Here is a 15980-nt window from a genome sequence, read left to right on the forward strand (position 1 = left end):
TGTAACCAAGTTAAAAGCATGAGCTGTGGTGCTTGCAAGGAAAAAAAAGTGACACCATAGACTTTGTCCATACTCCAAATGGCTTTCTTCAGTCATGATTCCAGAGAAATGGTTTTTCTCCTTCATAGTACTTTCCCAAAACAAGGTGCACATCTTATTTGGGGGGGGGGTGGTATGCAGAAAAATACGGTATGTATTTGGTCAAGATATACAAAGGAAACACACACTCAAACGTCTCAAAAAAAATCGAAACCATTCTAAAGAGGGAACTAGATTAATATTTAATTGAACTGGTAATTCATACGAAATAAGATATAAACACCTTGTTCTTGAAAGTCAGAATGAAGAAAAAAATCATTCGTTGAACATACTTGCAAGTACAGAATTTTCTTGAAGAAAACACAGGCAAATGCAGTAAAGGAAGAACAAACCATTGTGGCTGCTCTGTTAAAATCGTAGCTGCAGGACACCACAGGTGCTGCTGGCTGAGTCAAACTACCCAACCCCTTTTCTCTTTTTGACCTGAGCTGGGTGGACAGCTAGGTCTACTGGCAACCTGATCTACACCAGCAACACCTGCAGAGTCATTTGAGGGCCCATCCAGATAATTTAGCAAGAGCCTCTGCCCCAGCAAACAGGGCTTGGTTCCACTTTAGAAAAACAGTTTCTAGCAGCATGAGCCCGTTGTAGGAAAGATCACTATAATGCCCACTGTGTAGCATGTGCTACATTTTCTCTTTTCCCTGAAAGAGGGTGAGCTGCAGAAACTGCTTTTACCTTAAATATGGAGTCCAATGTCCAGTAGGTAACTTTGGGGGAAAGGGTACATGCAGTATGCAGGAAAATATAGTAAGGTCAAAATTCTACATCTATCTTGGAAATCTGTTCAGTGTACCCTGAAAACCACTGTATGTGAACCTGTACAGAAAAGCACATTAAAAAACAACTGCCCACATTTCATACTTCTATAGTATTAATCTGTCAAAATGTATAACTCTGCTCCTGAAGATGGAATTAACAGAGCAAGGTTTCACTTTGGTAAGTCCTTCTCTTTCAGTTCAAAGGAGTACCATATTTACCCAAATCCAAGATAACTTTGAATTTAAGACTACCCCCCTGTAATAAGATTCTATAAATGGACAATTCAAATTTGTTTAAATTTTACCTTTATAGAATCTAATTCCTGGAATGTTGTCTTAAAATTGTCTTCAAATGCCAGGGGGGATGGGGCAGGGAAGGAGGCACAGAATGAGCAGGCTGTCTGATGCCCACACTTGCTCCCCCACCACTTGGCCCCCATGCTATTAACCCTGCCACTTTTCCTCTCCACCCAATCCCTGACCCACGCTGTTGCCCACCCCCAACCTCCACTGCCTCTCAGTTCTCCATTTGATCCCCAACCTGCTGCCTGATCCCCTGCCCAATAACCAGCCCTAACTACTGTCCCCAAACTGACCACACCTGCTGCTGATCCAGGCAGCAGCAGCAGGAAACTGGAGGGGAGGGGGGAAGGTAAACAATTAAAAGGAAAAAAACCTGACTGTATCCAAGAATAATCAGGATATCAAGTCATGTTAGGATAAATATTTCAGAAGATGCCTTCATTGTACATGGCTCTGTACATACATTTGTAAATAACCTACTTCACATGATCTTCCCATTGAATTTTACAGGCTAATCACTTAAATAACATTATTTGTGTACATATTTAAGACTGGTCCCAGAATAAATCTTATTTCCCCATATTTGACTCTTTACACAAGTCTCTCCCCACTAGGTAATCTTGCCCTTGACTGACAAAATGGGTAAATCTGAAGCCTTTTTTCAGAAAGTTCCAAAACTAGAAAGAAGCAATCAATTACCTGTTCCTGAACTGAGCATTGGACCACCATAAATCTCCAGAGCCAAATGCGAATAGGCATAGCCAAAAACTGTAATGGTCAAGCCAATTAGTAGTACAAGCTTCAGCAGTGATTCTAATACAGTTGCAGCCATACCGATATCATCCTAGAAAACATTTTGATGAATTATGTGAATTAAAAACCACAGTATTTGGCTACTGAAACAATCAGCAGTTTTCACATACAGAAAAATAAAATTAATCCATTTTCTACAGCTGTTATGGAGTCCTGAGTTACCTTAACACACAGTTTATAAAAGCTTATGCCTTTTTGAACCAGCCAGTCTCTAAGGGTCTAGCATACCCTGCCTTCCACCTAAAAGAATGAAGTCAACCTTTAACAAACTTATACTTGTCAGATATCATAGAGCTTTATATCTGAAAGCATTGTAAAGATACTAGTTTACCCTCAACACTTGCGCTATTGCAGGTATGCAAGGATTATGCTGGCAAACTGAAAAGTAAAGTAAGATATTTGCTTAAGACCACAAAGTGAGTTGGGATTTTTCCTGCCATATAGGGATACAGAGGTTCCATACCAGAACAAGTACTACGTGAACAGTACTGTCCTGTCTCAAGGGACCTATACTAGGCATAAGACAAAAATATGACAACTCATAATGCCCTGGGCCAACTATACAATGCTGTATGTACCTGAGAACAAGTACCCTTTGCTACCTATGCAACAATCAATGCCTCAAAGACAGCAATTCCATTAACTGTTTTAACACACAAGTACTACTGTAAATAAAATTATCCAAGTACACTTTCCCCATATTCACAAACTGAATTCCATGCTTTCAAGAATTTCATATACAGAGTAGATTTGTAAATAGCACTTATACAGTGCCCCACTTCATTCTTGTATTATTATGAAGGGAGTTACTGTCTATTTCTTTAGCTTAAGTAGCCAAGCCGAAGCCTATTCAAATTCTTCTCAAAAATGCTTTACATCCCCATTTTTTCAACAGATTATGTTGTGCAGAGTTCCATGTACAATTCTTTGAAAGTATAAACAGAAGAGTGTTTTGTTTTTCCAGTGTAGCCCATGTGTAGACAACCTGTAAAATGACTGCGTGAGGTCTGTGGAATACTATGAGTGCAGTGTGACACTGTTTGATTAGAATGTTTTAGATTCAACCTTGCTATTCAGCTCACTTTATTTTTTTATTTAAAATTAGCATGTTACCAGTCTATTCTCTTGTATCTCTCCCCAGTCCTTTGCTTTTATTGGGTTTTTTCTTTTTTTTCTGTTTTTTCTAGTTCAAATCCTCCAAGAACTTAAACATATGATTTAAGTTTTACTCATTCTATTACAAGATATACAGGAACTTTCCTAAAGAAAATGTCAGCGTCTTAATTTTACCAGTCTTTGAGGAATATATTTTCATCACAACTTTCATGCCCTTTCTCTATTCCTAGATATTAAAACAAATTTGTTTCCATAAGATATGGCATAAAATTTATAATCTACAAGCAAATTGCCCATCAAGGATGATGTGGGGGGGGTGGGGAACACAGCATGAGTGGGGACAGAGCCCCATGTCTCCTCCCTCCCCGACATCCGGACCTGTTCCCTCTTTCCCCACCCCGTGCCATTTGGGGTTCGGCCCCACTCCCCCCAGCATGTCAGGCCTGGGTCTGCTCTTCCCTTCCCCTCCGCACCACATCAGGCCTGGGGCCCAGGGCCACTCCACCTCCTCCACCATTTGGGGTCCAGGCCCACTCTCCCCTTTGACACCTCCAAGGAGTAGGAGGGGGGAAGAGGGCACCGCTAGTCTCATACCCTCGCTCTGTCCCCACCATCATGGCGGCATTCTGCCACCACCTCCTGTCCGGAATGCTCTTGGAGCACTCTGATTAGTTGTTTCAGACAACTAATCAAAGTGCAAATAAAGCGTTACAGATGGACAGACTAAGGCTTTTATAATATTAGAATTCTCTTCAATTTAGACAGTTTTATAGTGTATAGTAATAGAACAAAACACTACCTACCTGTTTCTGTAGCTTTATATCTTTCCCTCTCTCCAGGATCTTAGCAAAGAAAACATAAAAACTCTCCTCTATTGGCAAAAAGACAAATCTGGCCACCAGTGAACCAAGGTTATTCACTATGTCATATATGCCTTAAAAAAGAAAAACAAAAAAGCGTCTACAGAGACAGAAATAACTTTCACTAAATAGTTTCTTACCATCTTGTTTTACATTTTTCATTTCTACCTCCATAAAATTACATGAACATAAACTCTTTTTAAACCAGTAATTTTAGTAAACAGACATTAAGGCTGCTTACAAACATTAAAAAACCCAAACAAACAGTGCTTTACTTTAAACTCACTGAGTCCCCACGCTGAGCCCAGTGCATGCCCAGAAGAGGCACTGACTTAGCTCACCCAATGTCTGTATAAATCAAGCACTTCAGCGGGATTTTCTGGTGCTTTTATCTAATAGCTGATTGAATCAGCTATTAGATAAAAGCGCTAAAAAGCCCCGCTGAAGCACCCTATCTATACAGACACTGTGGAACAGGAGTGAACTAACGTGATGCCTCTCCGAGTAAAGCACAGGATTTTTTTTCCCATGCCTATGAGCAGCCTAAGTCAATATCACTGAATCTTAACATTTATGCTGAAAAGTAGATGCATTTCTAGGGAAGAAAAGTAAACAGGCAAAAGGATTTGGGGGGCTAAATATACTGGCTATACTGTTAGCCCTTGAAAATATTTCATTTTTGAATAGACAAATTGTGAATAAGTTTTAATAAGGAACAATGGCATCCTGTCCCCCGAATTAGAAAGACTGCAAAGAGTTCGGCAAGTCATTATGATGTAACCATGTGTAATGTAGAAAAAGTACATGCAAACATTTTTTTTGTTTGATTACCGACCCAAAGCTACAGTGGCTGAAGATAAAAAAGTAAATCCAATTAACAAAGGTTCAAAGAGAATACTTAGGCAGCAAAAACCTAAAGTCGAGGCAAAGATTATGACAGTTGTATTACTTTTTTATGGCAAGTCATTTAGTATTGCTGCCTTGTCAAATAAGAAAAAAAATCTAATCTAGAGAAAACGAGAATTAAAGGCTTGGATCACAAAATATTAAGATCTGCTTTCCATACATCCTTCAATTCTCCAACATCCTATGAGAAATACAACCAGATAATTAAAGTTTAGAGACCACCTCTACATTTCAAAAGAGCTTTCCAATATACTTTTTAAATTTTAAAGTTCATGCAAATGCACAAGACCAATAATTTTGTGCCACTATTTAGTAAACAGTATCCTTACCTTGGTCCCCAAAATTTAACACGTTCAAAAAAGTCATCACATATCGTTCACCTGTAAATTAAAAAATAAAAAAGAGCACTGAATATTAACCTTCATCTCCAGTCACAATATTTATTCATGCCTTTCTAGCATGAGACAGTCAAAAAAACCCGGAAGAAAGAGAGAAAAGTACATTTTTAAGTGTGACAGTTGTATTTTCCTTACACTCAATATGAATTTAAGACACTGGAAATTGCAGATATTAATACAGGGGTGTCAAACACAGCCTAGGGGCCAAATTCAGTCTGTGGAGCCACATGATCTAGATCAGAAGGTCTTGGAGTGACCCTACATGTGCTAAATGGAGCCGGTCTGAAGCGCAGGCTGGACTCAGTGTTGTGGGGGCTGCCTTGGGGCACAGCAGGTTGGACCAGGGCATACTCTGCATGTGGTGCCTGTACTGGACCAACCCTGCATGCTGGCTTTAGGGCTGGTCCACACTGGGCCATGCTAGAGCCAGACTAACCCCCTGTGCCACAAGCAGTGCCCATAGCATTGAATGCAGCCTGTGTACCACAGGCCAGCCCTGTTCTGTGGCTTGCATTGCATATAGCTCATGGGCTGTACCCAGAGCTGCACACATTAATCAGGGCTGGCGTGGGGCTTGTGCTGCATGCAGTGCCCCAGACAGCCCTTTACACTGGCCCCAGCACAGCCCAATCCAGGCCAGCCCTGGAGCCAATGGACAGGGCTGGTTCAGTAGGGGCTGTATACAGGCGCGTGCCCAGTGCTTGCCCCCTGGCTCTGGGCAGTGCTTGCAGCACCAGGTCCAAGCCATGTACCACCTGCAGTACAAGTGCCAGCATATGGATACGGGTGGCACAGGAAGTGTGCAGCATATGGCACCCTACCAAACCAGCCCTGCTCACTGGTTCTGGCACAGCTGAATCTCCCCTGCAAACCAGCCCAGAGATGCTCACCCCGCGCACAGGTCAGGATGAGTTTAACACCCTTGTATAAACACTTCTGAAAATGACCAAGCTAGACCAGGGTAGGCAAAATACAGCCCGTGGGCTGGATGTGGCCTGCCAGGCCATTCTATCCAGCCCGTGGGGCCCCTAAAAAATTTAGAAAAGTAAAATATTTATCTGCCTCTGGCCACCTGTCATGCAGCCTTCGATGGCTTGCCAGAACTCAGTAAGTGAACCTCCGCCCAAAATAACTGCCCACCCCTGAGCTAGTCAAAACCTGAAGTATCCACTAGTGATAAGTTTGCCCTAATAGAAAGAACTTTATTTTTTAGTTAACTAAACATTTAAGGTACGATCAATTTCACAAGTAATAAAATTAACACATAAGGTTGCCAAAGCAGATTCAAAACAAATTAAATATACCACAAAGCAAAACAAAAACAAACTCAACCCTACATTTTCAGGTTCACTTTTAGAAAAAATAGCTTCTTCCAAAAATATAAGTGAATACTACAGATAAAGAACTGTGATTGACCTTACAAAATTCCACAAGTGAATCAAAGAAGGAAAGTGTCCAAAGAATTAAATGCACTAAATGTATTTTAAAAACCTGAAAAAATGTCTGACTTGGTACTTCTATTGCATACATGTATAAGTCAGGTAAAATTTTATAGTGCTTTTATAGGGGAGACTTGCAATGACTTATAATCAGAACAGAGTATTAACTAGCATCAGTATTTTCCATTTATCTGTCAATATTTAAAGACTTATTTCTCTTGTTAGTACAGGAGATGCTTTCATTACTGTCATACAGAAGATGTAACCTTGCTGTCATAATTTAGGTCTTATTTGTATTCCATCTTTGTCAGGGTTCGAATTACACTCCAACTCTTGCGGGAATCTGTGGCGGTGGAGCCAAAAGCCATGTGCCACTGCCACCACTGCCTGCGCTGCTTAGAAAGGTGTGTGGCGAGCCAGGGGCTCCTGTCTGTTATGGGGGTCCCTGCCCCGACCAGCCAGCTTTCTCAACCCCCATCCCACAAGCCACTCCAGGTGCAGCCACTTTTATCAGCTTTCGCCACTGCCAGAGCTGAGTGAGTTCAGTCCCAGTGGGGTGAGGGGTGGGAAAAATGGGGGTAAAGGTTTGCTGGGGATGACATCCCCATCCACAGGTCACACTTGCAGCAGTGGCAATGCAGCTGATTGGCCGGTTGGGGGATGGAGTTCCATGTGCTCCATGCTCAGGAGAGAATCCAGCCCAAACCAGAGCTGAGCTATGCTCAACAGTAAGGTGGGGAAGGGGTTGGAAAGGGAGGGGGGTTGAAGCTGCAGAGGGCAAGTGGGGTGGGGGCAAGAGGCTGCTGTACTCTCACTCTGGCCCCAACTCAGGCTCAGGGTCAAAGTAAGAGCTTTAGCAGCCACCTACCTGCCTCTGTTTTGTACACGGATCTAAGGCCAAGGGGCTTTCCCCCCCTTGCTGACTGTGGGGAGAACCTCTTGGATTTGAGTAAATATTGGGGCTGTGCAAGTCGGCAGCGATCTGATCTGGCTTTGGATCCGACCGCTTCGGATGGCCACGATCCAATCCAGAGCTCCAGACCGGGTTTCCACCTCGATCCGGCTAAAGCAGCTCCGAAGCTGCCTTGGAGATCCGGCCATAGGATATAATGAGGAAATCAATGGAAAATCTATAACTTTGTTGTTTTTTGTATGGTTTGGATAGAACTTGCAGGGATGGTAGTCTCTGCTAAAAGCATGACACCTGCCAAGTTTCAAGACGATCAGTGCAGGAGTTTGGGGGGGAGGAACTGTACCCCAAACTCCTGAAAGCCAAACTCATGTCACGGCTGTATGTTACACCACAGGGGACTGAAAACTGCGGGGGTGGTGGCTCTTATTGAGGCTACAAAACCTGCCAAGTCTCAAGAAAATCAGTACAGGGGTTGGGGGGGAACTGCACCCCAAATGCTTGAAAGCAAAGCTCCTGTCACGTCTACATGTTACAACACCGGAGGCTGAAAACTGCAGGGGTGGTGGCTCTTACTGAGGCCACAACGTCTGCCAGTTGTGTGTCCTAGAGCAGGCCTGAGTAAGTGCTGGACCCTGCCAGGCCACAAAGTCTGCCTGCCAGCTGTGTGCATCTCGCTGGGGGAGTCTGCCATTTGAGGCCCTGCATCCCAAGCTGCTGACAGGCAAAACTCATGATGTGGGTAGGTGACACTATGTGTGTGTTAAGGTGCGCCCTTCCTGGCACTGGGGCCTCTGCACAACATGGCAGTGTGCCCCGCTGAGGCCTCCTCCTCCCCTACAGCCTCACACCCGGTTCTCTGCTTTATGTGACAACAGGGACAATAACTTGGTTGGCTGAACACCAGTAGCAACAGCAACAGCAAAAGTACCCATACGGAACTGTCACAGAGCCTATTGTTTTATAAAGGAATTGACAGCAGGGAGTAAAGATGTTGTGTTGTGTTGAACATATGATGTCATTCATGGTGTGTATAACAGGGGGCTACCAGGGCCTATCTTTGCGAGGCCTGCCCACCTGTTCTTGGGCTAACCGCCCGCCTTCTCGCCCGCCATGCCTTGGTCTTAATTGACTAATTAATGGATGTAATTAGGCAGGAGGCTGCCCATTTTCTGCCCCTCTGCTAGGGGGCACTATCTGCAGCTCCATTCCTCCCCTACACCGCAGCCCAAGACTCGCTGATGACATCCTGATGTTCTCATACGCGCCAGTCCCCCACAATGGAGCCCAGAATCCTACTGTAGAACCCCACCTGGGTTCCTCCCTTCAGGAGGAGTCTGCCACTGTCATACCAGGCCATATATAGCCCTGCCATCAGTTCCCCTTCAGGTGCAGTCCCCTCACTGGGATCTTCGGCTTACACTAGCCCCGGCCCACCTCCAGGCCAGTAGGGACCCCAGGCCCCTGGCTCTTAGGCATCCCTCGTGGTGGGCCTCCTTGCTCTTCTGACCCTCCTGGTCCTGGCCACCACCTGGGCCAGTCAGGGGAAGCTCTGGCAGGCCCTGATGTATGACCCATAGTCTTACCCAGGGTCCCCCTCTCTGGGTCCTCCTTTACGGACTGGGGAGCTGGGGTACTTCCCACCATGACTGGTGCACCTCACGGTCCTCTCACTCTCCACCCTGGGCAGCAGGTCGTGGTGCTATGACCGGTGTTATCTTTGACCCACCCTCTGCCTCCCAACGGTGGAGGACTTATTGGGGTCATGGCTTAGCTCTCCCTGTCTCTGGCTGAGCCCCCTCTCCCTTCACAGGGCTGCACATCGCCCTCTCTCTGGGGCTTCTGATCACTGCCCCCTCTTGCTGTGGTTCCACAGAGCTGGCCCCCTCTCAACTGGGGCTTCTCAGCAAGACCCCCTCTCAACTGGGGCTCAGATGTTATATTTGACCCAAACTCTGCCTCCCAGCACTGGAGGACTTACTGGGGTCAGGACTCGGCTCTCTCACCCTCTGCCTGAGCCCTCACACTGCGGGCTCCACTTTGCTGGCCCCCCTCACGCTGGGGGCTCCACACTGCTCACAACCCCCCTACCCCACTTTACTCAGGGTCTTACCTCCACAGGTGGGCTCAGATGGCCACAGCCATGCCTGGGCCCAACTCTCCTCCTCAGGGTCTCAAACCCCCACAACTACCTTCGGTGTACCACGACCCACCCTAAGGTGAGGGCTAGGGGTTAAGGTGCCCCGACCAGCCTTTCACCGGGGTGATCACTGGCCTGGCATTTCCTGGGGGCTCCAGCGTCACTGGGAGCCCCACCAGGCCACCCACTCCGGGCAGGGTGTAGTTTCCAGTCATACCCAGGACCAGGAGCCTCCTACCATCCCCTACAGCTCCTCCCTTACCTCCGGATGAAACTTGGCAGCCCTCAGGCCAGGCAATGTTGTTGCCTCTCTTCCAGCAGCCAAACTGCCTTGTTTATATAGGCAGCCCTGAACCTAAAATGGTTGCCCTCATTAGGCACCTGGAGGCTGCCAGCTCCAGGGCTTTGAAGTGGCAGGCACACATAGTGTCCTGCCACAGTGTGTGATGGCTTATCTTGTGTTTTTATGTCTATGTGTGTATTATGAAAAAAACCGAGTACTTAAAAAAATGCATCTTTGGAAACTTTAGGGTTGAAAACCCCTTTGTCAGGCTGAGGAAGTACCTGCAGTTGGTCCTGGATGGAAGGAATAGTAAAGAAGCCAGAGGCTGGCCTGGCATGCAATGCAGGCAAGAAAGCCAGTCAGTGAAAATGGAAATGGAGGCGTCTGGGGGTGAAGGACAGGCTGGGGTGGGGGGTGGGGGGGAAGGGGAATGCAGCAGTGCACGTAAAATTGCAGAGGTGCCTGGGGTGTCAGATGTCCGGCCGGTCGCAGTGTGCCAGAACTCCAGCGTATATTGAGTCCATGAGTTACTGTACCTACTACCTAGGAGGTGCTGCTTTCCGGAGGAGACCTTGGTCTAGGGGAAACATGAGGGGTGTGGAGCAGTAACTCTGATTCCCCCTCAGTCCCCAGAATTGCCTGAGCCAGTGCACTCAGCACCCCTGGTTCCAGGTCCAGCTCCTCCTCTGGCAGTGGGAGGCTCACACTGAGAGCTGAAATTGGGGTGGAAGAGGCAGTGATTCCACTGCTGGTGCCCACTTCTGGACTGAGTGGAGGTGGTGCATGTGCAGGGACATTAGGTGCAGACACTGCTCCCACCGCCTGCCTTCCACTGGTAGCACCGACGTCATGGCTGCTCGGGAATAGAATGCGCCTGTGTTTGGGATGCAGGTGGGGCTTGCAGCTCTCTCTCTTTACCCCCTCTTACTCCTCTGCCAGAAGACCTGGCACCTGCCTTTCCAGCACGCTTCATATTGATCTTTCCTGTGCTGCAAAAGGTCTCTGTGTGTGAATCCTTTTGTATATCTGTCTGTCTTGTTCTCCTGTGAATATCTGTGTCTATCTTGTGCTGTGAATGAAATTATTTTTGTGTCCATTCTTGTGTCTTCTTTCTGGCTCTCACAATGTTGTTTATCTGGTCTTGTGCTGCGAATGAAATTATTTGCGTGTTCCTGTGTCTCAATATATTATTTGTGTCTTGCTCTTCTGTAAATATGTCTTGTCTTCTTCTGCTGTGATTTTTTTTCTATATTCTGGGTCTCTGTGCGTGTGCATGTGTGTGTGCATGCGTGTGTGCATGCATGCAAGCAAGCAATCTGTGCCTTCCTGCAGTGATAGATAACACTGGCTGGGAAAACACAACTGTATTTTTCCAGTTTCCAAAACAAGTTCCCCAAAAAAGAATCCAAAGAAATAAACTGAAATGTAATACTACTAATAATTGAATTGAATAGCTAAGCTAAACTAGCTTTAAGCTAAGTTAAGCTAAATCCTAACCACTCCTTTCTAACATGAAAAAGCAGTAGGCAGGTCTCAGTTGCAGTGTTCCTCTCTCTCACAGCTGCTGACAGGGAATGAGCTGCAAAAGGCACAGAAGGGCTGGAAACAGGGGCTTTTATACCTTTTTTTAGTCCCACCCCACAGACGCTGCCACTGAAAAGGTAGCCAAGGAGAAATCCTTCTCACTGGCTACCTACAGAGGTCAGTCTTCCCTATCCCTGCTCCCCCTCCCTTCCCCACTCCCATTCTCCATCCCTCCCCCATTCCTCCTCCCTCTTCTAATTCCCTCAAAATGGCCAAAGTAGCTCGAAAGCATCTGAAGCGGGTCCAAAGCGCTTTGGATGCCCCCAACCTGTTCCAGACACCATTGCTGGTATCCTGCTTTGACCCGGAAGTGCCACTTCAGATGCCAGAGCATCCGATGTGAGTCCAGATCCTAAGTAGGATCCAAAGACTCGCACAGTCCTAGAAAATATGATATTAAAGAATGTCAGCGTGGGTAATATCTACTAAAGTATATGATGACCGTAGCACCTCTGAAGTCAAGAGGACATGCCCCCTTGAATACTACAAAATGCTAGATGAAACAGAAACTTCTACATTGCACTGTGGCATTACAAGGTATCGCTTGGTCCCCCAGCACTCTACAGCGTTCCACTCCCCACTTCCCTGGGGAGGGAGAGCAGGGAGGACAATCGAGTGTTGCAGTTTCCCCAGCCTCTGGTAGGGGGCGAACTCCTACCTCTACAGGAGACAGCAGGCTGTCAGGGGCTCAGTAACTGACACCCCAACCCTCATCAGGGGTGGAGAGCAGAGGTGCAGGGTCAAACTACCCCTGATCACACTCTTTGGTAATAAATAACATATTGCTGAGTCTCTCCCTCTCTCTCACCACACCCTCCTCCTTGCTAGAGAGCCCTTTCAAAAAAAGTGTCACTTTAGCAAAGTTGTCTATGGAACATTTTGACTTCAAAAAGCTGATTCTCAACCAGGGGCAGTGAATAGGGGGTGCACTGGTGCACCCCCTGTCAGGCTACACTCCCTGTTTAGCAGGCGGGCAGGGGGACAGGCAGGAGCACCAGTGTCCTCCTTGTGAGCACCAGCCGGTAGGCGGAATCAGCCACCAGGGGACACCCCACCCCAGGTTGCTGACTGGTTTGTGGGGGGGGGGAGGGGAGGGGCGGCGGCACATGCCCCCCCGACTCTACAGGCACAAGATATCCACATTCTCAACACTAATTGCTTGAAAATATTCTGAAAAGCTTTATTCGCTATGAAATATTGAAAGCAAATCTTTGCAGTCAATATGCTGATAGACTCCCCTTACTATTGATAATACTTGTTTGCTTCCATATTTTTTTCAAACAGAAAGCTAAAAATAGCCAATATCAAAATCTTTCTGACCTTGAAAAGGCAAAAAGTGAATGTCATACTCACCCTCTGTTAAAATCTGCTTCAAGAAGGATTGTTTAAAAAAGCTCCAAGTCAACTTAGCTTCATTCCAGTTAACAAAGGTCTGGGAGAAAAAAGGGAAAAGGAAAGGTAAATAAATTGCAATTTAATCACTGGTGTTGAGTGTAAGGGTTAGAACTGCAAGGTAAGATACAATTACACTGTTCAGGTCATCTCTAAGGCAACTCCAGCTACTCAGAGTTATTGTACATATCAGGAAACTCTCTTTTTACCCCAAATGACTATTCTAAAATACTTCTGAATCCAAATACAGACTTAATAGTCCAGTGATACCGGTCTTCACTGTGCCTAATCCCACAGAATCAAATATAATGAGAATGACTGAAAGCTATTCTTGCAAATAACTGAAGAAATTGTATAAAATTGAAGAGGTCTCTAACAAAAAAAGATCTGCATAGTAGGGCTGTGCAAAGCTTTGGTTGCTGATTCAATTTGGCAGAGATTTGGCCCTATTCAGCGGCCAAATCTTTTAATCTGAATCAAATGAGGAGACCCTTTAATCTCTCTGAATCGAGTCGAACCCCCCGCCTAATTGATTCAAAGAGATTTGATGATTCCGGCATATACACAGCTTTAAATGTTTTTTCTACATACCTCAAGGTACCAGACAGCTCATGAACGCTGAGATGGTGGGATAGATGAAGTGTCCCACAGGAGCGTGGGGGGCGGGTCCCCAGTGCGCTCAGTGGCAGGCCCAGAAATCAATCAGGAGCACTTCTGGTCCACTTCTGGGTCTACTACAGAGCATGCAGCGGACCCTCCCCCTCAGCTTGGTGACTGGTGCCTCCTTGGTCTGGTGGGGGGGGGGGGGCACCCAAGGTCCCCCCGTGGCCAACTGCTAATCTGGAGGGGATGCAAGGGGGGTCTGCCACCGAGCATGCGGGGGGGAGGCACCCCTGTGCTCCTGTGGGATGCTCCATCCACCCCACCACCTCAGTGTTCACAAGCCACACCTGGTACCTTATGTAGAAAATACATTTAAAGTGGTGTCTATGACCAAATCGCTGATTCTCTGAAACAGCATTGAATCTTCAGATTTGGATTCAGCCAGATCATATCGGGACAGTGATCTGAATCAACTAATTGAATCACTGTCCCCCAAATTGGGCTGAATCAGAATCCAAATCGAATACGACCTGCTTTGCACACCCCTACTGCATAGCATATGGTGAGAAGGAATAGGTAGAAAGTACAGTGCAGCTGGCTTCCTGATATGCAAATACGAATGCTGTAGAATAGGATGAAGTTTTGCTTCTGCAAATATGTGCTTGCCTAGCATATAATGCTATCAATAGCGGTTAGTCTAAACCTCTATTGTGAGACCTGGAGAATATTTTAAGGAGATCTTGATGCCTTTTCCTAAAATTCAATTATGGGGTGAACTGAATTGTAAGACAACCCTGAGGAGACAATGAAAAGAAAACTATCCTCCACAAAGTTCTAGGGCTGTGGAGCTTTGGTAGCTGATTCGATTCAGAGGAGATTTGGCCCAAATCGGGAGACCAAGTAGAAGTTCTGAATCGATTTGGAACAGCTTTAAAGAGTGGGTCAATTTGGAGATTCGGCCGTAGAGTAAACAGGCAGCTGAGAGCTGCCTCTAGCTGGTAAGTCTGTTGGGATTGGGGGAGGGGAGAAGGGAAAGGGAGTGGGGGAGGAAGGGATTGGGGGTGGGGCTGGGACCAGCTGCCCAGCCAGGACTGGGGGGCACGTTACTTGGGAGGAGGACATGGGGGTGTAGGATGCAGGTGTAAGTGCTGGGAGTGGGGGCTCTGCCCTGCTGCCGCTTGCCCAGCCGGGGCAAGGGCAGGGGCAGGATGCAGGCACAGCTTGCTCCAGGCGGAAAGGGGTAAGCAGCAACCGGGCAGAGCCCCCACTCCCAGCGCTGCCACGCCTGCATTCCGTGGCCTCTGCACCAGCTGGTGAGTGGCAGCAGGGCAGAGCTCCCGCAGCTCCCCGTGCCACGGCAGAGCCTAGAAAGCAATGGGAGAAGCCCCCATAGCTGCCATGCCCAGCCCCAGCCCCTGCTTGGCTCAGCCTCCCAGCACTTTAAGAAAAAATAAATAAATAAAAGCCCTGTACTCATTGGCTGCAAGAGCGGGGACTGGGGCCTCTGGGCACTTGTGTTGAAGCCCCCCGCAAGCAGTATGGGGCAGTGGGGATTGCCCTCCTGCCTGGCACCTGCCCCACGGCATGGGAGCAGTATGGTTTGGCAGGGTGCTGGAGATGCTGCAGCTGAGCACTGCCGGGCTCCAGCTGACATGTGAAGCAGCCCCAGCTCCCAGGCGAATCAAACCAGGGGCTGGGGAATCGAACCGGTTCAATGTGTCAGCCTCAGCCCGGCATCACTCAGCCCCACTGGCCCCAGCTCCCAGACAGTGCACAGCACCTTGCTGAGCCGCACTGCACCCACACCATGGGGCAGCTGGCATGTGCAACAGGCTGTAGGGGGGGCAATCCCTGCTGCCCCCCCACTGCCCAGTGCTGGGGGGGAGGGGGGGGGCGCGCTTTGCCACAAGCACCCAGATGCCCCAATTGCCGCTGACAGAGCCAGTGAATGCAGGGCTTTTTTTTTTTTTTTTTTAAAGTGCTGAGACTAGTGCGAGGCCAGGCGGCAGATGGGGCTGGGCAGGGCAGCAAGGGGCTTCTCCCATGGCTCCCCAAGTCCGAAGAGAGGCAGGCACCTCTGGAGGAACCACGGGAGAACCTGCAGCTACCCAGCTGTGCCTGCCCCTCCCCAGGTGATCCGAATCACCGAATCTCTCCAAATCAGCACTAAATCTTCTGAAGCCGATTTGGCCGAATAGATTCAGGACAGTGATCTGAATCAAATCACTGTCCTCTGAATCGCTGGATCTGAATCTAAATCGAATACTTCCCTATTCGCACAGGCCTACAAAGTTCCATACCATATATGGCTGGCAACACATCTCAAAGGGAGAAAAAAATCTCCAACTAGGCACAACAGAAGTCAAATGAAAG

The 15980-nt window shown here is 47.3% G+C and overlaps 1 protein-coding gene across 1 annotated transcript in view; it reads right to left on the reverse strand.

Moving 5' to 3' along the window:
* Window positions 1-15980, reverse strand: part of RFT1 (RFT1 glycolipid translocator homolog) — a 50887-nt gene that overhangs the window by 10982 nt on the left and 23925 nt on the right. The window contains exons 8-11 of the mRNA XM_090022603.1: window positions 12966-13044; window positions 5188-5238; window positions 3896-4026; window positions 1863-2007 (exon numbers count right to left, since the gene is read on the reverse strand). Coding sequence (XP_089878729.1) covers window positions 1863-2007; window positions 3896-4026; window positions 5188-5238; window positions 12966-13044 — 406 coding nt within the window. The remainder of the gene's footprint in view (window positions 1-1862; window positions 2008-3895; window positions 4027-5187; window positions 5239-12965; window positions 13045-15980) is intronic.

Source organism: Crocodylus siamensis, chromosome 11, assembly GCF_052110815.1.
Source record: "Crocodylus siamensis isolate JL-2025a chromosome 11, ASM5211081v1, whole genome shotgun sequence".
NCBI lineage: Eukaryota > Metazoa > Chordata > Crocodylia > Crocodylidae > Crocodylus > Crocodylus siamensis.